The sequence below is a fragment of the Tamandua tetradactyla genome, chromosome 6, assembly GCF_023851605.1.
Source record: "Tamandua tetradactyla isolate mTamTet1 chromosome 6, mTamTet1.pri, whole genome shotgun sequence".
NCBI classification, from domain to species: domain Eukaryota; kingdom Metazoa; phylum Chordata; class Mammalia; order Pilosa; family Myrmecophagidae; genus Tamandua; species Tamandua tetradactyla.
Window position 1 is genome coordinate 111,944,308 of NC_135332.1, and position 25,332 is coordinate 111,969,639.

Here is a 25,332-nt window from a genome sequence, read left to right on the forward strand (position 1 = left end):
AAAGGAAAAATCTTTGAAGTAATTCAGCAATGTTTTTATTCAAAATGCTTTCAGAAGTATATCAGCTTTGAAAGTTGAGAAAATTCAAATAAATGCCATTCATTTTCAGTAAATAGTTTAATGTTAGCTTGCTGTATATATATATATATATATGTATTTCGTTGTCTAGATTTAGAAATATATAGCCCTATTGATTGACAATTTTTTTAATTTTTTTAATCTACTGGGATAAAAAATTCTCACACTATCATAGTAACTTTATATTTTAGTAGATATTTGTGCCTAAAAATACAGGAATTTGCACCTGAAATACAATCACATGCTCCTAACATGCAACATACATTGCATGCACAATTATCAGTTAGCTTTTGCTGTGTAAAACAAAATATCCCGAAACACTGTGCCTTAAAACAAGAGCTGTTTATTAATTGTTCACCAGTCTGTGGGCTATTCTGCAGATCACTGCTAGGTTCTGTGGCTCGTGGTTTGGTCTGCTCATGGTGCCCGAGGACAGGAAGTGGGTCAGCTGGACACTGGTGATCTCGGGTGGTCTCGCCCAGCTGTCAGCCGGGGTGGTGGGCGACTGGGCCATGTGTTCATCATCACGGTGATGCTCTGGTCTCATTCGCATGGCGGCTTGGCAGGGTTCCTAGAAGACAGTGGGAGTGCACAGAAGCTCGCCCCCTTCTGTTGGCCGATGTATGTCCCAAGCCAACTCAGGGGAAATGGATTCTGCCTTTAATGGGAAGAGCCTCAGATGATATCATGAAGGTGTCGCTACAGAGAGGGAAGAATTTCTGACCATTTTTACAATCTACTGCACTTGGAAAATGTAAATGATAAATAAAGGAATAAGCCATGATAACCAAGAGGACTTATTTGTTTGTTTTTGCCTTAATTAAACAGACTTCCCCTTGTTGTCCGATTAAGTAAAAATAATCACAAAAATGTCTTACTTTTTCTGAGCTTTACTTACAACAAAGCACTTCATGGATCTCATTTTCATGGGTCTCACAGAGTCTTCACAGCAATTCTGTGAGAACATTATTATTTCTTTCTCAGCTTTAAATGTTAAGAAACTCAACTTCAGGGAGACTTAATAACTAGTCAGTGGCATTCATTCAGCATATATGTCTGAGTATTTGATCCAGAGACCTTATCAAGTAAATATATCAACAGTAAACTGCAGGTTTGGAACTCAAACTTAGTTCTATAAATTCCAAAGGTGACCCGTTAATGCATTGCTCTGTTCTGGCAGATCCATATTTTAATGTCAGTTTTACTTTTCTGTTCCTCTCGTAATTCTTCTTCTTCATACTTTATTTGCTCACTCTTTTTTTATAAAATGGCACCAAAACTGTAGCCAAATTACTCCTTGTTGCTGACTGTGAAACTCTGGTGTTCACTTGAAAGCTGTAGATCATGTCTGTTGAGCATTATTCTTAATCTCCTTGTATTTCTTTTTCTAATCTCCTATTTTTATTTGTCTATTCTGTTTTTCTTCCTTTTCCCTACAATCTCTGTGTTATAATAATGGTTGGGATTAAGTGCGTGTCCTGCAAATGATTTATTTTTTCTACCAGCTAGTTAACTATGGAACTTGAACTTTTTAGACAGCCAAACTAAATGAAGTGTTAGTATTTTAAAACATGCTTGTAGAATGTGAGTTGAAGTAGGTTCTTAAATACTGAATTGAAACTGAAGTATTTGATAGATAGAGAGATGGCTTGTTTTGAATGTATTCCCACTACAAGAAAATTCTTTCTCTGCAGGAAGAATAAACAAGCTGTCACACACAGAAAACCAAGCTTTCTGCATTTCTTCTTTTGTTAATATCTGGAAGCACCTGGTGTGACTATTTCTGTAGTTTTTATTGGTAGAAATGAGAATAGTTTTGGTAAAGGATGGGCCCTTATGAATTTTGAACAGCTGTATAATGAAAAGAAAAGACCTAAAAGTAGACTTTGGTTTGTTCTTGATTTATCTTGGTGTCCCTACTCCATTCGGCAATGAAACTGGGTACTCACATGGGGCCAAGCATTCTGCCAAATTCTGGAAAAAAAAGAAAAATCAAAATCATAACAGTACCTACTAAATGTTTATTTCTAAACCCCATTTTACAGGTAGAGAATCTGAGACATGATCATATGGCTCAAGATTGCTGGAATGGAGAGTTGAATGAACAGTATATACCCCTAAAGCCATAACTCACATGATATACCACCTCTCCAGCCTTGGTTTGCTGATTGTCCCATGGCAGTCACAAACATGTAAACAAACCCTTGCAATGCTGTATAAAGAGCCCTCTGGTAGAGAGGATGCACCTAGGGCTGTGGTAGCAAAATAGGAAGTATGCAATGCCTCCTGGGAGAGAAGGGAAAATTGTACAAAGGGAAATAATATTTCGGTAGTCCAATGAGTCGACTCTTGAAGGATGATTAAAGTTTGCTGTGGTGCAGAGGGACAAACGTGTGTGCTGTAAGGGCATTGGCTGTTCAAGGAACACTGAGCAGCCAGTGCTGTGTGTCTCCAGGAGAGGACTCAACTGGATATTGTTCTAGCTACTTTCAGATACATTGTTTTCATGTATCCCACTGACAAACCTGTAAAGATTGTAGCTGTTAGGGGATGAATGGAGGAAAAGTGGTGTGTTGGAAGTTGCACATACCGGGTAGAGATGGGTTTAAAGCTCCTTTATGTAGCACTGAGTTTTCTACCTCTGTTATTCTCTGTGAGATAATAGCATGTACAAAGTGTGTTGAAGAATTCTTAATATGCAGTGTGCGTTTTATGAGCTTTTGAAGTGTATGCATCGAGGTAATCCACTTCCAACTGAAAATAGAAAGACAACAACAGAAGAAAGTCATCTCATGAAGAAGTAAGCATTTATTAAGTGTCTTTTATTTTAGAATGTGTTGATTTAAGGTTTAAGTGACAGTGTGGTCCCCCTGCGTATCCACCCCATTACTCTGTCATGAGCATAGAGATGGCTGGGCACCACCTGAAGTCTTCAGATCCCTAGTAATTAAGGTAGTACTTAACTCCTCTGCACACTCAATGTTTGAATGAATGAATATCATTTGTGAGGGGGATGTAGAGCTGTTATCAGGTTTTGCATATCGGAGACTAGAAAATATTAATTGTGATCTGTTCAGATTTGATAATGAGATTGAATGAAAGTTTTGATTTGGCTTAAAATGCATATAGAATGTAGCTGAGAGTAGAATAAACATCTGAATGGTTCTCTATAGATAAAAGAAGAAATTCTCAAATTTCTTCTTAAGAGCAATTTGGATCTAATTGTTTTTACTAGTGGTAAAGTTGTTAACTTTTGTGACATTTACTAAAGCTCATAGTGGAACCAGAGCCTTCCTTCCATAGACCTTAGCTTCCCACTCTTGATATCAACAATTTTCATTCCAGTTAGATTTTCATTAAGAAATTATTCTCAGTTTATGGGTGGATGTATTCCTACCAGAGCTCCTGCAGTATTTTTAAAAACTCACCCAGATTTTCTGCTTCACTATGGGTTGATTAAAGAGAAAGCAAGAATGCACAAGGGAGAAATAGAGGAATTTTTGCTTGTTTAGTTTCTCCTGAACCTCAACATTCTAGATACACACTTAGGGTAACAAACTCTCTGAATTATCCTTTTAAGTCAAATTAAACCTGAGCATTGGAAGAAGCCAGAACATAAACTCGTGCATTCCCATTTCACTAAATGGTTTGTTAGTTGCTCTACTAGTCCATTTTTATTTCATTCATTCATTCAATAAATGTCTATATGTGTTAGGAAGTGTGTTAACCACTAGGTGTTTTGGTTTTTCTTAATTGAGAATAGGTAGACAGATGTTCATTCCCAGTTAGCGATTTTATAGTTACCTAGAAAATACTTTGCACAGTCCATTCACAATGGGCACCTGGTACATAACTATTTAAGGGAAATGTCTTACACATGTTGTTGGTTACGTTAATAAATTGAACCATATGGAATTTCTATATGCAATCTTTTTGGCCTACAGATATAGCAAGTTCATATAGTTCAGTTTAATGTATGAATGTTTTCAACATAAAAATAGGCATTTTTAATATTTAATCCTTTCTCTAATAAAACTGTCAAGAGTAGGTGTCACCAACAGAGAAATTGAGTAACACACCACAACTATACTATGTGTACACTTGCCCTTGGTGGTTGGCAAGTACATATGTTTGGTGTTCTTAGTAAACAGCTTTAAAAACTTTAAAACAATAAAACAAGAACTCAACACTGAATAAAGCATTTATTTCTGTATAGTACAATTTCTGTGTCGTACACAAATACTGACCATGTTTCTTCATTGTAGAAAATTCTGTGAGCTCTGAATATGTTCAACACACTGTGGGAATGGATTGTTCTACCTTTGTTTTCTTCTAGTTGAAAGTGATTTTTGAATGTGCAGAATATGTGGTTTGGTGTTTTTGTGATTTGTATATATCCAGCCGCCCAAAGATGAAAGAATTGAACCATATGTGATCAGGATCTGAAAGGCCTCTTTCTGTTTGAAAAATGCCTGGCCCAGGAGTGGCAGTTCGCAGAGTAAAATTTACCTAAAAGTGAGTCAATCACAAATCCAGTCAGTTGCAGGATTAGAACCTAGTAAAAATTAATTTATTCTAAAACTGTCAACATATTACTCATATCAAAAAATATAGGAATTTATGAGCTGGAAATATACACAATTCATGAGGTTGAATAACTGGATTCAGGAAATAAAAATTTTGTTTACTATTATAATCATTTGGACATAAAATATTCTTTCCCCTATGTGCATTTTGCATTAATACTTGAATGGGTTTAGTAGGTTTTTTGAAAATTTACTATTAATTGTATTATATTTCATTTATCAGCATAAATTGAGAATTTTGATTTTGACATTCTGCAGTAGTGTTGTGCAATAAATGCAAATTTTCTTGTATTAGAAAACAAACAAACAAATAAAGGCTTATTTTTCCCCTCAGGTTTTTTTTTTTTTTTTTGGTATGCTATATGGCAGGGTCACATTTCATTATTTTTTCCATGTGAGTATCCTTTTACTGCAGCACCATTTGTTGAATTTTTTGTTTAGTTGTTGTTTTTGTTTGTTTTGCTTGTTTGTTTGGTTTTGGAGAAGTGCATGGACTGGAATTGAACCCGGGTCTCCTGCATGGCAGGCAAGAATTCTACCACTGAACTACCCTTGCACCTCCTTTCCCTCAGTTTTTATAAACCAATTTAGTGCTTGGAAAATGAAGTCACAAAACGGAGTAATAATATTTATTTGATTATTTCTAACTTTTTGGTGTCTAATGTTTTCTAAATATGTTTACTAAAGAGTGTGTCCATTAATAGTATTCAGATTCACATTTTTCACTTTTTTAGTGAAAAGATGAAATAGTAGTAATTGTAAATGCCTAACGAAGTGGTTTTATCCACCTGCCCCATTTTTCAAAGCTGTCTTTGTGTTCTCTTGGATCACAGACAGTGAAACACAACTCCGAAGAGACATGGTTTTCTGCCAAAGTCTCGTGGCCACCGTTTGTGCGTTCTCTGAGCAGCTCATGGCGGCCTTAAACCAGATGTTTGACAACAGCAAAGAAAATGAGATGGAGACTTGGGAAGCCAGCAGAAGGTGGCTGGACCAGATTGCCAATGCGGGCGTGCTTTTCCACTTTCAGTCTCTGCTCTCACCCAACCTGGTAAGGTGCTGCTGTGATGCCCACTGGTTTTTGGGCAACTGTCATATACACTATAACATGTTCCCAAATAAGATGGGTTGTTCACTTTTTCCTCATACTCTCCTTCATTATAGTATCAGCAGTTATGCAGCTACTTTAAAGAATGTATTTTCCCTTGGTGGTTCACATTTTAAATAAGTATGTAGAATGTATCTTGTCTTTTCTGGGTCTTCTTTTTATTCACTGGAGCTGCTAAAAGCAGAGAAGCCTCCATGTGTTACTAGTTTTGAATCCCTAAAGGAAGATTGGAAAAAGTCATCAGGGGAAAGAGGGTCTTCTGGGTACTGTTCCTTATTTCCAGGCTAGAAAAAACAGTCTGCTGTGAAACCAGAGCTCCCTCTGAGGTTCACATTCTGGGGTATGCTTGACAGATGAGCCCAGGCAACTTGCATATTATGCTGTCTGACAGTTTGCTTAAAAATTTGCATATGCTAAATAATTTTAGTGCTTTCCTTTGTATGTGTGTTTGTCCTATTAAATCTATGAACATTGTCATAACTACTGTAGAATTTTCCCTGTTTATGCATCAGTTTTCTACAATAAATATGAAAAAACTGTCTTGAACTAAGTTTTAAAGAGTCTTTGTATGTTCTGGATATAAGTCACTCACTAGATATTATGTTAAAATACTTTCTCCAATTCCTTGAGATTTCAAATCAAATTAAGTTTAAAGCAAGAATGCCAGAAAGTAATTGGCTTTTTTTTTTTTTTTTACATTTGCCAAGTAAAATTGTAGTGAACTTAGAATTGTTTCACTTAGTTTTACTGTGGTTCTGATGGTTGTCATGATGTCATTTTTATATATAAATTTCAGGTGCTCATTAATAATAGAATTATGATTTTTAAACTTGAGATGCTATTTCATCTGTTCTATTACACATAGAAAATGTAGCTACAGAGTAATCTGGTTGTGGTTTTAAAGAAATATATGTAATCTGATACATCAGAATGATGGTTTTCATCAATGGTGTTGAGGAGAGGGAGTGATTGGTGCATGGCGCAGCCATAGAAGGTTCTGGAATAGTAACTTGAGGACATCCATCTTGGTGTACTGCAGAGAAGCAGATGTAGAATCTTTTGAAAAAGACTTTTTTGCACTCACGTGTGTGATTAATTTGTTATTTGATTGTTTATGCCACCAAATAAGAACAATTTAATTAATGAAGAATCTGAAATAAGGTACTTTTGGAAAAATTGTAAGAACAAAATAAATATTAATTAATCATTATTATTATTAACTATAAATTACATAAAATGGGTAGGGATTACCTAGACCATTTCCTAGCATAGAGTAGGTGTTGTTTGCTGAATGAATGAATGTACAAATGAATGAATGAGGCTTCATTTCTGTTCTCCTTAAAAAAATAGCTGCCACTGTCTAATTACTTTCTGACACTCTTGCTTTAAACTTAATTTGATTTGAAATCACAAGGAATTGGAGAAAATTTTTTAAAATAATATCTAGTGAGTGAATTGTATCCAGAACATACAAAGACTCTTTAAAACTCAATAATAAAAAGACAACCCAATTCAAATTTGAATAAATGACTCCAGAGAAAAGGAGATAGAAATGATCATTTAACACATGTAAAGGTGATCAATATGATTAGTCATGCAGGAAATGCAACTCAAAACCACAATGAGAAACAACTTCATATTCAGTAGGATGTCTGTAATCAAAAAGACAGGCAATAAGTGTTTCTGAGGATGAAGAGAAATTGGAACTTGCATACGTTTCAGGTGAGAATGTAAAATGGTGTAGCCATTTTGGAAAACAGTTTGGCAGTTCCTTAAAATGTTAAACATAATGTTACAATATGATTCACCAATTCCATTCTTAGGTATATTTCAAAACCCAAGGAAATCAAAAACATATAACACTTCTACATGGATGTTCCTGGCAGCAATAACCATAATAATCAAGAATTAGAAACAATCCAGATTATCTATCTACCGATGAGTGGATAAGCAAAATAAAGTATATCCATACAGTGGAGTTTTTTTTTTTTTTTAACATGGGCAGGCATCAGGAAATGAACCCGGGTCCTCTGGCATGGCAGGCAAGCGTCCTTGCCTGCTGAGCCACCGTGGCCTATACAGTGGAATGTTTTAAAAAGGAATGAAGTACTTCTATATGTTATAACATGATGAATCTTAAAAACATTAAGTAAAAGAAACCAGTCTCAAAGGATCACATATTGTTTTATAATTATGAAGCATGTTTCATAATTATGAAATGTCCAAAATAGGCAAATCTATAGAGAATGAAAATGGAGAGTGAATGTTGATGGGCATGGGATTGCTTTTTGGGGAAATGAAAATGTTCTAAAATTAGATAGAGTTGATGATTGCACAACTCTGTGAATAATTAAAAACCATTGAATTGCACACTTTGGGTGAATTTTATGGTATGTGAATTATATCTCAATAAAGCTGTTAAAAATAAAGCAAAATGGTCTTCTGAAACCCTTAAGTTTGTTTAAAGAATTGATAATAAATTCAAAGGTTGCTAAGTAAAAAAAAATAATAAATTTCAAAGAAACACATCGTCTTTCTGCCTCTATAACAAGAGCATTAAACTCACCTTGGACTCTGAAGCTGTAGGCATGGGAGGTCTGTGGGCCCCCAAGCAGAAGACGTGGCCAATGGTTTACTTGGGTGTTGCTTTGGCCACATCTGTGGATGCCTCACTGCTTACACTGCAGCAGTCAGCGGCACACATGCTTGGGATGACCCGTCCTGTGTGTTCTTCTCAAACTCAGAATGCTGACTCTCAGGTTCCCTCCTCCACTTCCAGGTCCATGACATTTTATCTACTGCTTAAAATGGACTTTTTTTTTTCAGTTTTTATCTTAGAAGAGTGGACATTTTAATATCAAAAGGACAAAGACATGTAAACGAAAAGGATACTCTAGCAGGGCATAATCTCAGAATAAAGGATAATTTTCTAGACAAAATAAAAGTCAATGAAAAAGTCAACATATTAACTTTTCTCATTTGCTCACAGGTGTGGGTTCTTGGTTTGCTGTCTGGGAAGTCTTTTTTTTATCATTGTATTAGTTAGGGTTCTCTAGAGAAACAGAATCAACAGGGAACACTTGCAAATATAAAATTTATAAAAGTCTCTCACGTGACCGCAGAATTCAGAGTCCAAAATCTGCAAGGCAGGCTGTGAAGCCGACAACTCCAATGAAGGGTCTGGATGAACTCCACAGGAGAGGCTCACCAGCCAAAGCAGGAATGGAATGGAACCTGTCTCCTCTGAATCCTCCTTAAAAGGGTTCCCTTGATTAGATTAAGTACCACTCATTGTAGAAGACACTCCCCTTTGAATGATTACAAATGGAATCAGCTGTGGATGCAGCTGAAGTGATTGTGATCTAATTCTATGAAATGTCCTCATTGCAACAGACAGGCCAGCACTTGCCCAGCCAGACAAACAGGTACCACAACTTGGCCAAGTTGACACATGTCCCTGACCATGACAATCATCACAATCGCCTTTTTTTGTTTTGAAAAATAACGTATATGCAGAAAAGCAATAAATTTCAAAGGACATCACAACAATTAGTTGTAGAACAGATTTCAGAGTTCGATATGGGTTATAATTCCACAATTTTCGGTTTTTACTTTTAGCTACTCTAAGATACTGGAGACTAAAAGAAATATCAATTTAATGATTCAGCAGTCATGCTCGTTCTTTAAACCCTAACTTCTCTGTATAACTCCACCATCACCTTTGATCTTTCTCCCACTCTTCAGGGGCTCAAAAGGACTTTTGAAAATAGCAGTTTCATAACCATTTATCGATCACTTACCAAGTACCAAGTACTAAACCCAGGCAAACTTCCTTTCTATGTTGTCCTTCTTTGAAGTCTGAGGCTGCCTTAGCCTTTCTTTTCCACACAATGGAAATTTGTTACCATCTGATAAAGATGCCAAAAAATGACTACAAGCTTGCAGCAATTTTAAAAACATTTCATAAAGCATGTTAAAATTATTGTTTAACAGAATTATTGACATTCTTAAGAAAGTAAATGTTACCTTTAAGAGGTAAACTATGTATGATAAAGCTAATTGTTCTTTCATAAAGAAATTAGTAAAAGACCCTTTGGAGTACTGAACTTTTAATGGGGAAGCTGTTATCCAGTATCAGAAAGATGATATTGCTGAACTTTTTTGCCTTCTGTAGATCTAACGTGTCTCAGCTGTCAAGTGGTACCTTGCAATATTGACATGAATGAAAAGCAAATGTGGTCTCATAGTCACAAGATTCTAGACTAGGCCTCGTAAAAGCAAGTGAGTGGAAAATGATTCTTGTCCACAAGCTCTCTGAAGGAAATTCATTACATATGTGCAGAGTGATTTTACCACAGTTTTAATAAATAGAAAATTGAGTAATGTGTAAATTATCTTATTGAAAATAGGATGGCAAATATGTTCAGTGACTTTTTAATAAAACAATATTTTTGTTTTTCTGCTGTGATAAGATTTTAGGAGTTTATGGGCAAAGAGCGTGTTTTTCATGTACTCATTTGTTTGTAAAGAATAAATGAAACTTGTATAATTAGAGTCTAGCTATGAAGTAGACTGAAAAATGTGTGTATAACAATTTAGACAGTTGAGAAAAAGAAAAATATACAACTATGAGCTGTAAAAGAAACATGTAACTCTGAGGAATTTGTTAATTTTCTTTTAGGCGGTAAGTTCTTAGGTAGGTGTTGAGAATTTTGTTTGGTATATAAGTAAAGCAACATTAAACGAAGCCATTTTTTTGTTTCACTTTACATATTATATTAAACTCTATTATGTTACATTATATAACATAACATGACATTACATTACATGTTGTTCTTCTTTCTTTCTAGACAGATGAACAAGCCATGCTGGAAGATACACTGGTTGCACTGTTTGACCTGGAGAAGGTTTCTTTTCACTTTAGACCCTCAGAAGATGAACCATTGGTTGCGAGTAAGTAATTAAATATCTCATAGATGTTTTACAGAATTTCTTTGGTGTCAAACCACAGATGGTATAACTTTGATATTAATATGTTTGATATGCACTTTAAATTATTTAAAATATAATACCTGTATTTGGAACCAGTTAATTTATGACAACCAACTGTGGAAGTAGTAGAAAGTATATATACTTTGAATCAAAATGTAATTCTAAGCTTTTTTTTCATCTGTTATTTATGCTTCCAAATTTCTAACTAAAATATACAGCAATTATTTAACAAAATCACCTAAGTGAGTTCCACTTGTCATCATCAATTCATCTAGGTTTTCTTGCTAGCTTAAAAAATAAAAGTTGAAACCTAGGTGATCTGAGTATACAAATATAGTTACATTCAATATACAAATATAGTTGCATTCAATATGTTGATTCATTTATTCATCCTATAGTACAACTTCTGAGAAGGCAAAACCTTTTTCTGTCTTGTTCCCTTTTGTATCTCCAAGACTCGAAAGAATGCCTATAACAAAGAAGGCACACAACTTTGAAGGGAATGAATGAACAAATATCAATTAAATGTACACAATGCAACTGACACATGAGTTTGTGGTTATAAGAGCAGAAGGAACAACAAATAAACTTGGTGTGAAGAATGAAGGAGAGAATTTCAAGAGAATGTAAATAGTTTTATCCAATGTTGCAAAGAATTCAGTTTATGAATTGAATAGAAGGCTTGGAAAGTATCCCTTTGAGTTAGTAAATTCCCATGGTTAAGCCTGGGGGAAAAAAGGCAGTATTTTAGAAGTTATACATTCGGATAAAATGTAATATCTAGAATTTAATCTCCATATCTTTGAATTTCTGCAAGTTATCATCATTTTTCTACCATTTCACTGTTAATATAAGCACGTTTAAAATGTATCTATCATTATCTACCAAGAAAAATTTAGAAATCTATTATTAATTCTCAGTATCTCCTATCTTTCATTAGTGTGAGGATCCTGTGGTAGAGGATGTCAGCTTCTTCGAGGCAGGGAGATTCTCATTCATTTTCACATCCCCAATGCCTACTACAATACGTAGAGACCCAATAAATATTCTTGTAATCTATGATCTGCTTTAAGAATGACAATCATTCGTTCATTCATTCATCCGGAAAAACTGTCTTGTGACTATTTCTTGCCAGCGCTCTTACAGGTGTTAGATATAGTAGGGAAAAGAAAACAGACAAATATCCCTCATGGAGTATATATTCAAGTGGGGAGAGATAAATAATGAGTTAATTTTATAATAAATTAGAGGGTAATAATATGAATGATATGAAGAGAAATAAAAGATAGGAAAGGATTAAAAAAAAAAAAGCTTTTTACAAGGTAGGGAAGGATGATTTAATAAAAAGGGGACCAAAGGTCAGAATAAGTTGAAGGAGCAAGCCATGCAGATATATGAAAGAAGGTGTTCAAAACTAGAGCAACAAGTCTGAGATGGGAGCCTGTGAGATGTGCTGTTAGGATTTCAAGGAGGTGTGAGGGGGAAAGCATAGGAGATGAACCAAGAGGAGGCCAGACCATGTAGCGCCATTGAAAGAACTTTGGCTTCCTAACTAAGCCATTGACCAGAGGAGTGACATGACGTGGCTTCCAAATTGAAAGGCAACCAAAATTTAAAAATTAAAATAATTACTTCTGATTACTGTGTTGAATAGTCCCTTAAGGGGTCAAAGGCAGAGCAGAGACCAGCTAGGAAGCAAATGCCTGGACCTGGAGAGTAGCTGTGGCAGTGGTGACGAGTGGTTGATTCTATATATATATATATTAGTTTATGAAGGTGGAGACAATAGAATTTGACTAACATTTCCTCTCTATGGGTGAATGAGAAAGAGAACAAGAGCATCAATTACAATATTAGGGATTTAGGTTATATTCAAGGGAGAATTTTCCTGGCAGAGAGTATTATTTGATAAGTATAATATTATTTGAACAAACTGTATGGTATTCTATGGACATATATGAAATAGGATGTACTTTCATTTACTTGAATAATATAGCCATGGTTTTGCTGAACGCAGAGAAAACTTGGTTTTTATGATATAACCCACTCATTTTTTCCTATGTAGATATAAGCTCACAGAAGTACCATTTTCTTTGGTTCAATTATAATACCAGTGAATGGTCTGTTGAGTAGATAGGAGAAGAAACAATGTCACAAGCTTGATAAAATATTTACATGCTGTATATCCACTGTGGGATGTTCAACTTTGGACGTATTGGAAAATATACTAAGTACTAAAGATTGTTGATACCATGTAATATTAATATATAAATGTAGATGCATCTGTGACATCTACATTTTATGTATCTTTTATATACATAAAATTTTATCTCTGGAGAAATACATAAAAATGTACTGCCACATATATGAGTTTTTTGTGACTCATATATGTGGCAGTACATTTTTATGTATTTCTCCAGAGTAAGACTTCAGCTTCTGAAAATAGTTCCTGAATAAAGGCCAGTAAGAGTGTTACATTACTAGATATTCCAAGCATATTAAAAACAGTGATGATAAGAATATAATTGTCATTTTCACTTGATTCGTGAAAGAAGAGAATTACTCAGTAACCTCAAGTCATCACATCTTATTTAAATGGTGTGAGAAAACAAGATCTTTATTATTCAATGCTCATGATTTGATATTTTATATGTGTAGAAAGAGGAGTCAAACTGACTCAAACCTATTAATATTGCATCACTGGAATGGAGAGCAGTTGACTACATGTCCTTGAGAGAATAACAGAGTGCAGAGAAGAGGAAGCATGACAGTGTAACGAAATCATTGACTCGAGAAACCTGAGTTCAAATCCTGGCTCCCTTCTCACCTACAAACATGAGCCTTATATCTAATACATAATTCCTAACTCTAGGGTTGTCGGAATTAAGGAAGATAGTGTATTTGAAAGATACTGGCATTATATATGGCCCATGGTAGCATTCAATAAATATTTGGTTCCTTTCTCCTTCAGTTTATTACATTGCATTCTTTTAAAAAAGTTATGTTTATAACCTTATCTATAGTCTTATTTTGCATTAAAAATCATGAGAGTTTGACAAGCAGAACTAAAAAGTCTCAATTGAAGACATTTTATGTTCATTGAAGAAATCATTATTAAGCATGTATAATGGGCAAAACACTGAATTCAGTGCTAGAGTAAGTAAATAAAACAAAATCCTTGATGACATGGAGAGTAGAGACCAGTGAGACGTACAAAGGAATAAATGGGTAATATGACCCACTTCAAGGATACAGAAAGTCCAGGTCATCTTATATAATTAGTGAAGAAGGACTGCAATGACTAAATGATTATATTGTGTATAATTAGATTTACTTTATGGAGAATATGTATTTTTAGGAGTAGAAATGACAGCAGTTCTTCCTCTTGCCAATAGTAATATCAGTAGTTCTAAAGTCACTAATTAGGAGAATGACTGTTGTTGAGTGCTCTCTATTCCTCTGTGCATCAGGCATCCTGTATGAAGCTGTAGGTGCCATGGGAAATGACAGACATGGTCCCCATCTTCATGGAGCTCACAGCTTAATTGGGAGAGAATGAATAAGAAATAAAATATAAACATAATTAGAACTATGATAACTCATATGAAGAGAATAAGCAGCTACATTAAGAATAAGAGTAAGGTGACCTTTTTCTAAGGCGTGACTAAGGATTCTCTGCAAAAGTGACTCTTTTTTTGCACAAATTAATGTTTATTATACCTTGTGTCATATTCCTGGATCCTTTGCCAGTGTTACATGAAGGAAAAGAACAAAAACAAAACAAAATGAATAACTGAAAGCAAAATCACTAATGTTATCAAGTAGGGAAACAAATAAATTAAAATCTAGCAGCCATCAGCAAGAGTGCAGCAAAGACAATACTGTAAAAAGAAACAAAGAAAATTGTTAGAAAGCTGTATGCATCACAGTCCAGCAGAATATGCTCCTGCATACAAAGGAACATAAACAGAAATTTTTTCCTTTAAGATGTACAAATGCAAATTCTTTTTTTAGTATTGTGGTTGGGTAACTGTGTTCGTAATGGTAATTCCTTTTTTTTATATATATATATTTTTATTGAGAAATCTTCACACACATCCAGTCCAATGAAAAAAAGGGTTTGTCTAATCATTAAAATGCAGTTAATTTGCAACACTTCAACTGGGGGAAATTTATTTATTCTCTCCTAAACCCAAACCCTCAGGTCTTCCTTAAAAATAAAATTAGAAATGGAAGGTGGGGCAAGATGGTAGCATAGTGAGGTGTTGAATTTAGTTCGTCCTTCAGAGCAATTAGTAAATAGTAGCCAGGAACTGTATGGAACAACTGTTTGAGGGACTTCAGTGACTGGACACAGTGTACACCTGGAATGGGTAGAACAACTGATGTCCCGCAGAGAACTGTAAGTCTCCCAAGCCACAGAGGTTGGTGCCCCTACTCCCTTGGGTGCTGCATGCTGGTTTCTGAAGGAAAAAGAAACAGACACTACTAGGGGCAAGTAAGGTAACTCAACCAAGCTCCAATTGTGGAATTAATTGACAAATTCAAACTGAAAACAGGCCGTGTATGCACAAATAAAAGTGGAGTAAGTGCAAAAGGAACGATGAGTTTTCCCAGCAGAGAAGGGGGCAAGGCTGACAGAGAATAATAGCAACAGCAACAGAGGCTGTCTGAGTTGGACAGCACAAAATACTGGAAATAGGTGAGCCTTAAGAAAAGGGGACACAGAGAACATGGGGACACACAGAGCCATAGACCAAATACAGCTCTTGAAAGGCAAACCCAGGCATCTGGGGTCTGGCTCTGAAAAGGCTTTTTTCCACTTTTTTTTCTCTTTTCTTTTTTTTTTTTTAACTTCCTCACAGCTCATTAGATAGATCTGCAAGCACTTTAAGACATCAGTGCTGCCCCAGGCAAGAGCAGAATTAACTCATGTCTGAGAGATAAAGTACATAGTCAGGGGAAGGGTGAAAATTCTCTAAAGGGGGTATCTTCCCCAAGAAGGGGGTGGGGTGGGGCCCAGCTCAAGTGGATGCCTTCTTTTAGGAATTTCAGGCCCCAGGGGCTGGAAAACAGAAGCAACCTCAGCCTATCTCCTACCTCAGCCTCTAGCTCAACCATGAACCTGGGATGGAGAGGCTGCTGAAATGAAAGGTACCACATTACTTTATGCTGGTGAAAAGCTGCAAGCTGACAAGTGCCACAGACTGGGCAAGTTAGGAAAAGTACAAAATCTAGAGGCTTCATAGGAAAGCATGACAGCCTGCTGGGTCTCACCCTCAGAGAAACTTGAAACTGGTTACATCCTCCTCTTGAGACGTGAGCCTGTCTGGTCTGGGAGCATCTGACTGGCATCAATCATATCTGAGGAGACCCTCCTCAAAAAAAAGGTTCCAGGGTGGGCCGCGGTGGCTCAGCGGGCAAAGTGCTTGCCTGCCATGCCGGAGGACCTCGGTTCGATTCCCGGCCCCAGCCCATGTAAAAAACAAACAAACAAACAAAATACAATAAAACAAGAAAATGTTTAAAGATGTTTCCTTTCCTTCCTTCTATCCTTCCTTCCTTCTCTCTGTCTTTCCTTCCCTTCCTCCCTAAAAAAAAAAAAAAAAAAGGTTCCATATAGGCAGGGCAAGAGCCAGAAAATAAAAAGAGCTGAAAAATTCTGATCAGTTAAATAAAAGCTATGCTGCAGGTCTAGAATAAGTTAAACTGAATGCCAAAGAACAGATGGAGAACAAAGCCAGCCAACAATAAAACCCTAGGTAAAAGAGTGAAAACGACCTCTAGACTAAACGAAGGAAATCAAATGCCTAGATTCCAGCAAAAAATGAGTCATACTAGGAAAATTGAAGACATGGCCCAGTCAAAGGAACAAGCCAACATTTTGAATGAGTACAGGAGTTGAAACAACTAATTAAGGATGTTCAAACAGACATGAAAATCACATCAAAAATCAAATCAATGATTTGAAGGAAGATATGGCAAAAGATTTGAAGGATATAAAGAAGACATTTGGGCAAACATAAAGAAGAATTCAAAAGTTTGAAAAGACGAAACCAGAACTCATGGGAAATAGAATAATAGATTTGAAGAGGCAGAAGAAAGAATTAGTGAACTAGAGGAATAGACATCTGAAATCTGACACACAAAAGAAAATATGGGGAAAAGAATGTAAAAATATCAGCAGGGTTTCAGGGAATTGAATGACAACATGAAGCGCATGAATATATGTGTTATGGATGTCCCAGAAGGAGAAGAAAAAGGGAAAAGGGCAGGAAGACTAATGGAGGAGATCATCACTGAAAATTTCCCATTTCTTATGAAAGACGTAAAATTACAAATCCAAGAAGTGCTCTGTTCCCCAAACAGAATAGATCCAAATAGACCTACTCTAAGACACTTATACTAATCAGATTGTCAAATGTCAAAGACAGAGAGAATTCTCAAAGCAGCAAGAGAAAAGCAATCCATCACTTACAAGGTAAGCTCAATAAGTCTAGGTGCAGATTTCTCAGTGGAAACCATGGAGGCAAGAAGGCAATGGTATGAAACATTTAAGATTCTGAAAGAGAAAAACTGCCAACCAAGAATTCTATACCCAGCAAAACTGTCCTTCAAAAAACCAAGGGGGAGTTTAAAATATTTTTAAATATTTTACGCTTAGACAGTTTGTGACTAAGAGATGAGCTCTATAAGAAATAATAAAGAGAACATTACAGGCAGCTAGGAAAAGACGGGAGAGAGAGGTCTGGCAAAGAGTATAGAAATGAAGATTATCAGTAAAGGTAAAAAGAAAAAAATAAGTTATGATATATAAAACCCAAAAGACAAAATGGTAGAAGAAAGTACTTTCTTTACATTAATAACATTAAATGCTGATAAATTAAACTCCCCAATTAAAAGAAATAGACTGGCAGAATGGACTTAAAAACAGGACCCATCTATATGCTGTCTACAAGAAACTCACCTTAGACCCAAGAACAAAAACAGATTCAAAGTGAAAGGTTGGAAAAAGATATTATATGCAGACAACAACCAGAAAAGAATGGGGGTAGCTATACTAATATCTGATAAATTAGACTTCAAATGTAAAACAAATAAAAGAGACATAGAAGGACACTATGTATTAAAAGAAGGAACACTTTGTCAAGAAACATAATGATCATAAATATTTATTCACCAAGCCAGAGTGCCCCAAAATACATGAGGCAAACACTGACAACACTGAAAAAAACACCTCTACCATAATAGTTGGTAACTTTAATTCCCCACTCTTGTCAATGGATAGAACATCTGGGCAGAGGATCAATTAGGAAAGAGAGGTTTTGTATAATACAAGAAATGGACTCGACTTAACAGACATTTAAAGGTATATACACACAATGAACTACTGAGGGCTGCAAGAAAAAGTGAAATTGTGAGACATGCAACTAAGTGAATGACTTTGAGGACAGTATGTAGAATGAAATGTCAGAAACAAAAACAAAGATGTTATCGTGCCTCACTCATGTGGGCATGATGAATTTGTCTAACATAATAGACAAACTCTGAGAATTGAAGTTAAGAGCATAGGTTATCAGGTTGGGGCCTGTTGTAAAGTTTTCTAGATTGTAAGCTCTTACAGCAGTCACACCTATTCCAGAGTTGTGACTGTTTTTTAGATTCTGAGTTACTAGACTATTTGTGTATAGCTTGGTCATTCCCTGGAGCTTCCGGTATTTGTTTGACACCTGAGACTCAGAGTTAGAGGTCTGAAGTTGTGAAAGTCAGCATTACCCCATCAGCAAAGTTGTTTTAAAAGTTGAAAAAGTGGGCGGGCCGCGGTGGCTCAGCGGGCAAGAGTGCTTGCCTGCTATGCCGGAGGACCCCGGTTCGATTCCCGGCCCCAGCCCATGTAAAAAACAAACAAACAAACAAAGTATAATAAAATAAGAAAATGTTTAAAGATGTTTCCCTTTCTTCCTCCTTTCCTTCCTTCCATCCTTCCTTCCTTCTCTGTCTTTCTTTCCTTCCCTTCCTCCCTCTCTCTAAAAAAAAAAAAAAAAAAAAAATAAAAGTTGAAAAAGTGACCAGACTTCAAGTAGAGATATGAATGAAGCTGATCTGGATTGGAATAAAGTAAATCAGAATACAGGGTAAAGGATGATATAGTCTGTATTTTCTAACTTCAACTTCTGTGTGAGATCAAAGGAAAAGATGTTTATTTTGTACAAAATTTGTGTTTTTGGTAGCGTATTATCTAATTTGACTTGTGTGGTCAGTTTATTTGAACATCATAATTATGTGAACTCCTGACTAGGGAGTGAGATCTTGTTAGTTTGTACAGGTCAGTGTGATGTCCTGATACATCCAAGTAATTTCAGTAGAGAATAAAAAAGTATTTCCAAAGTCCTCTTGGGGTACTGGGAAGAAAGGAGAAATTATCAAACTTACCTATTTGGGGAATTCCTGTTATTCTCAAAAGCAGTGGGGTGACCAATTCAATAGGCTGAGCCCTCAATCTTGAGGCTCATCCCTATGAAACTTATTCTTGCAAAGGTGAAGCTAAGCCTACTTATAATCATGCCTAAGCATCACCCCCAGTAAATCTCTTTTGTTGCTCAGATATGGCATCTCTGTAAGCCAATTCAGCAGGTAACTCACTGCCCTCCCCTCTACACATGACATAACCTTCAAGGGGGTACATCTCCCTGGCAATGTGGAAAATGACTCCCAGGGATGAGCCAGGACTTGGCATCATGGGATTAAGAAAGCCTTTTTGACAAAAAAAGGGGAAGAAAAAAATGAGACAAAATAAAATTCCAGTGGCTGAGAGATTTCAAACAGAGTCAAGAGGTTATCCCTTTTTAGTTTATGGTGTATTGGAGTGAAGTACCTGGAACTGTTGAACAGTATTCTAGTAGTTTTGATTCTTGAAGAAGATTGTATAGCTATATAGCTTTTACTAGACCCTGTGTTCTGGTTTGCTAGCTGCCGGAATGCAACACACCAGAGACGGATTGGCTTTTAATAAAAGGGGATTTATTTTGTTGGTTCTTCAGAGGAAGGGCAGCTAACTTTCCACTGAGGTTCTTTCTTATGTGGAAGGCACAGGATGGTCTCTGCTGGTCTTCTTTCCAGGCCCCTGGGTCCCAACAACTTTCCCCGGGGTGACTTCTTTCTGCATCTCCAAAGGCCTGGGCTGAGCTGCGAGTGCTGAGATGAGGAATGCCAAGCTGCTTAAGCTGTGCTACATTGTGTTCTCTCATTTAAGCACAAGCCAATTAAGTCAAACATCACTCATTGCAGCAGACACGCCTCCTAGCTGACTGCAGATGTAATTGGCAACAGATGAGGTTCACGTACCATTGGCTTGTGTCCGCAGCAACAGAACTAGGTATGCTCACCTGGCCAAGTTGACAACTGAATCTAACTAACACACCCTGTAACTATGAAAATGGTGTGTCTGAAATTCCCTTTATCAAGGGTATGGACAGATGAGTAAAAACAAATAAGGACACAAAATCAGTAAATAATAGGGAGGAGATAAGGAATTTAAAAAATTGGGTAGACTACAATTCTGGTGGTCAATGAGAGGGAGGGATAAAGAGGTATTGAATGATATTTTTTTCTTTTGTTTTGTTATTTCTTTTTCTGGAGTGATGTAAATGTTCTAAAACTGATCATGTTGGTGAATACATAACTATGTAATGATATTGTGAGCACACTGATACAATACAATATATTATATTGTATACTTTGAATGGACTGTATGGTGTGTAAAGATACCTCAATAAAAATATTTTAAAAAGAGAAAAATTAGAAAGAAAATTAAATAAACAGTGCTGTATGGAATAAAGGAAACTTGTAGATATTAATGCATGCTTCATCTATTGATATACAGGATTAAATAAATTTATTAAGGAACTTGGAATTTGTGATAATAATTTTAGTCTTGTACTCTAATTTACCATTTTATTTCAAGAAATTTGTTGGAAATAGTAAAGATAGAGTCAGGGACATATATTAAATGCTTCCTATGATTTGGCTTTAATTTTTAACCATTGAGTGTGTCTGTTCTAAACCATTAGGAAGATTTTACATTAATTTTTAGTGAGTTGGAAATAATTTGCAATGGCTCTAATTATTATATAACAAAGGAGATTTATGATATCAATGTGAAATATTCCTGTCGCATTTTAGCTTTCCAAGTTGGGTGTTTTGTTTGGTTGCTTTTAGTAATTTTAGGACCTTTTAAAATAACTGAAATAATTTGGACTAATAATTTCCAGTGACTGTAGGGCATCAGCAGAGGACAGAGTATTTTTGATCTGGTGTTAAGGGAATAAAGCTTGCAGAACTCAAGCTAATTTTGATAATGACTGCTATGTACTCAATTTCTTTCACGCTACTTAAAAAGTACACCCCAAGGACTCATTTTAAATAAAAGTAAGGCAGCTTCCCTGGGAGAGTTTGATTCTGTACCATGTGTAGCTAAACTTCTCATTTAGTTAAGTGAGACATCTGGTATGTCAAAGTGTAATGAAGTTTTCTATTACAGACTTTTATATATAGTACAGTAATAAGTCTGTTGCTTTAGCTAATGAGAATCTGATTTAATATTCTCACTGAGTAGTGCTATAAGTCTGCCTATCCTGAATGTGTTACATTTGCCACTTTATTATAATAGTTTTTGGTAATTTTCAGATTTTTTTTTAAAAGTTAACAAATAATCCATATAGCAAATCCAGTTTTAAAGAAGTAATGTAGAGTTAATGTCATTTTAGATGTTCCTCTTACATATCAAGCAGAAGGAAGCCGACAAGCTCTGAAAATATATTTCTCCATTGATAGTTATCATTTTGAACAACTGCCTCAACGCTTGAAAAATGGAGGAGGTTTTAAAATTCATCCTGTTCTTTTTGCACAAGGTAAAATGCTTTCCTTTTGATTCTTCATGTGCTTAAATTATTTGATTCTTATCAAATTGTATTATAAATTTCATTAAGGAAATATCATGTAAGGGTTAAATATTTATCAAATGGTATTGCAACATTGTTTAGAACAGAGAAACAAGACATGACTGATTTAAGTAAACAAACATAAATTGTATCAAGTAAGTTATGATAGGGGCATTGAAACCGTGAGTAAAAATATTTTATAGATAAAAAATTGATAATATATTTATACAGATTACAAAAAAAATTTATATCATTGTCTCAATTATTCCATGTATATATGTATATATTTACGTGTATGTCAAAATGTTTTCAAAAACTATCATCGGATAGTTAAATGATGTTTTTTTAAATTTTGGCTCTATGTATGTATTCTTTTTTCTAAATAGATCTTTTTTTCAAAGGAGGTATGGTTGTAACTGACAGCAGAAGGATTTAAGGTTAGCATGAATTAGATTCTTGAGGTGATCTAGGTCTGCAGGGGTTTCCTGATCTTTTTTATTTCTGAGACCATAAAACCTTGCCTGGAAGAGATCAGAAATCTGGATTACCATATAGTCTTTTCTCATCTATGATTCTTTTCCAAAAACAAAACAAAACAAAAATGTATGCTGTGGTCACAAGATTGCATCCATGTGTCTGAGCAGTTCGTACCGTAGGCATGCTTCTTTAAGTTTTCTTTTGAGTTTTCAAGAACTGCATTGGTTTTGCTATGGAATTTTTATATTCCAATAAAAATGAATGGCTAAAATCAATCTAGATAACTAAAGAATGGGCAGGCATATGAAATCTAAGTCCTGCTTTGTACCACACACGTATTATTTTAAAACCCTGAACTCTAAAAGATAGATTACCCTTCCCTCAGTTGCCATAGTTTAAAATTGTGACTGTCTCAAACAAACACTTGAAAGAATACATTTAAGCAGAAGGAAGTTTCAATGGATGGAGGATCTTAGGAGTAATGAGAAGGTATTTTCATTTCACTTTGGAGGACTGCAATTTATGCATAGGATCAATGTAGGTTGTACATGATTTTTTCTAACAAAAGTAATAAAACAAAAATAATGAGAAAAATTAGATCTTTGGAGATATGTTAAATAGTTTACCTAAAATATAATAAAACCTGATACTGAGAAGTTTGGGAAGAAGACTGGTTTGGAATATTAAGTTCTATAGGGCTTTCAGTGGTTAAAGCCTCTTTATTTCTTTTTTCCCCCTTTCTTTCAAAAAGAAATTGTGTTTGAAATCATTACCAAGATGACAGATGGCACTAAGCTTCTTTTAAAAAAATTATTGTATTGGTGACACATCAATATAAATAGCTGAATAATTACACCAATCAGCAAATGTAAATGGGAAAAAGATTACTTTTCAAGGAAACCTCTATTTTATAATTTTGGCCAAAGACAATTTTAAAATACTCCTTAAATCTTTATTTCAGTAATGATAATCTTTCTCTCAAATGTAATTTAAATCACAAACATTCTGTTTATTATCATACAGCAATAAAATTTTAAAAAGTAAATGAACAACTCGTGCAGGATATACTTCTGCAGTTGAGGTCACATATAGGTAAAGAAGACTTGAGAACAGTTTGTCTAATTAAAAATCTGTCAGTGATAAAGGGTGTTTATTCTAAGGAGGTGCAGAAGTTCCTTTGCATCCATAAAATCCCCCGGAATAATTAGCTCCCCTTAGTATTCATCAGACTGAGAGATAAAGGAAGTTCAAACTTAGTTTGAGTAGAAATTACCATCTGGTAATTGAAAAAGCTGGTAAATGGAAGAGGTTTCTAAACAGAATCTTCCTGGGAGGAACAGTTATTTCAAGGGTTTTAGTTTTGTATGTCTGTGAGTCTTTGTTAGCGAATGAAAAATAGAAAAAAATCGGATGAAATTGAAAGTTTCCTGGGAGATTTGTTACAGACAGTCCTCCTCAAGTTGTCCATGATGGCACACACATAGAGTAGGACAATTTGCAAATCTATCACCTTTTTCCCATTTTTCTTGCATACATGGGGCTGCAAGGAAAGGAAGGACATATTAATCTGGGGGTATCCTGCAGAGATACCCATTAGATCAGGAAACCTAGGTTTGAGGATGACAAATATGCATTTTAGGGAACTTATAGTGCTGAAGGCCTCGAGCTCCAGGAGATCAGGACAATCTAGGCAGATAAAACAAGTGATAGATTCCCAAAGGAAGGATCAGAGGAATAGCCAAACAAAGGCTCAGCATAATTCATATCTGAAATGCCAGAAGGTGAACATCACATTAAATCAAATCTTCTTCTGGCTGATTTTCCTAAATACTTCCTACAGGTCAAGAAGTTAATCCTGTTGTTACCCTTATACTCAGGTAAAGCAGGTAATTATAAATGGTATGAAAATGGGAGTGCTAAAATAATAAATATTTCTTCACCCACTCCCCATTGACTTTCTTCCACGTTTTCCCTGTCAGCAGTTCTCAATAGTGGTTGCACATTAATCACCTTGGGAAAGTTGTAGGAAATACTCATGGTTGGCCCCCACCATAAACCAATTACATCTCTCTGGCAGGTAGGGTCCAGATAATAGTAGATCATAGAAGCTTTCCAGGTATTTCTAATGTCCACCGGGAGTGAATCATCACTGGTTTATATGAATTATCCAACGTTGTACAATTATCCAGTTAATTCTTGTTTAATCGCAAATGTTGGATGTGTCTAGATTATCAGAATATAGCAGTAAATAAAACAGAAAAGACCCTACCATCAGTACCTTTCATTTTAGTGACGGGAGATTAACAGTCACTATGTAAACCAAAAGATGATTGGAAGAACTGAAGACTGATAATTATAATGACAAAAATAAGCCTACGATGGATCGGGAATGAGGCTGGAGTGGCTACTATAGATTGGCAGTGAAGGTTGGGCGGCTACTCTGAGGCTTTGTTGTGCCAAAGAAGGATATGAGGGTGGAGAGTTCAGTCAAGGAAGGACCCTGAGTCTCTGATCACTGCTGAGATGGGGAGAGTGAGAGGAGAGGGGGCTCTTTACAGAGGTGGCAATTGAGTGTTTTGTCCCTGTTGATTTTGAGATTTCAGTCTCCATTGGAATGAAGGTAGCAGCTTTGTGATGATGTCTGACACTCCCGCTCAGTGGCACACTCAGGACAGAGATAAAAATCTGGAAATCATCAGCATGTTAACACATACAAAGTCATGGAACTGGAGCAGATTACCTGCACCACGTTGGTGATTGCATCCCTCAGATCTCTGTGTTTGTGTGAGGACCGGAAGTGGCTCCTCTAGGACTCTGTTTTCCTCCCTTTCTGGGAAAGTAATTTATAAGAGGAAGAGTGATGGGACAAGCCTTAGCCCTTGCCACTGCAGCAGGTCTTGGAGTTGCCACTGATCTTCGTTTTCCCTTTTCTGCCATCTGTTCTAGATCAGCCCCACTCACCAGGTGGCTAACCTGTGTGTCACCAAGACCTTCGTCTTTGAGGTTCTGACCCCCTGGTCACTCTGCCCATCTTGGGCCAGGGCTGCTGCAGTGTCCATTTATCATCAAATTTGGGCAGGGAGTCCCAAGAGGAGCTCATATGGAACACCTGAATACCAATTCTCTTTCTTTTTGTCCAAGTTGTATAACA

At 35.9% G+C, this 25,332-nt stretch overlaps 1 protein-coding gene across 3 annotated transcripts in view; it reads left to right on the plus strand.

The window, feature by feature from the left end:
- The window catches only part of PREX2 (phosphatidylinositol-3,4,5-trisphosphate dependent Rac exchange factor 2), a 307,122-nt gene that overhangs the window by 195,143 nt on the left and 86,647 nt on the right, over positions 1-25,332 (plus strand). For all 3 annotated transcript variants that reach the window (XR_013178245.1, XM_077166953.1, XM_077166954.1), the window contains 3 exons: positions 5,498-5,715; positions 10,623-10,725; positions 21,531-21,674. Coding sequence is in view for 2 of the 3 variants with exons in the window: in XM_077166953.1 (XP_077023068.1) it covers positions 5,498-5,715; positions 10,623-10,725; positions 21,531-21,674 (465 nt within the window). In the remaining variant the exon portion in view is untranslated. The remainder of the gene's footprint in view (positions 1-5,497; positions 5,716-10,622; positions 10,726-21,530; positions 21,675-25,332) is intronic.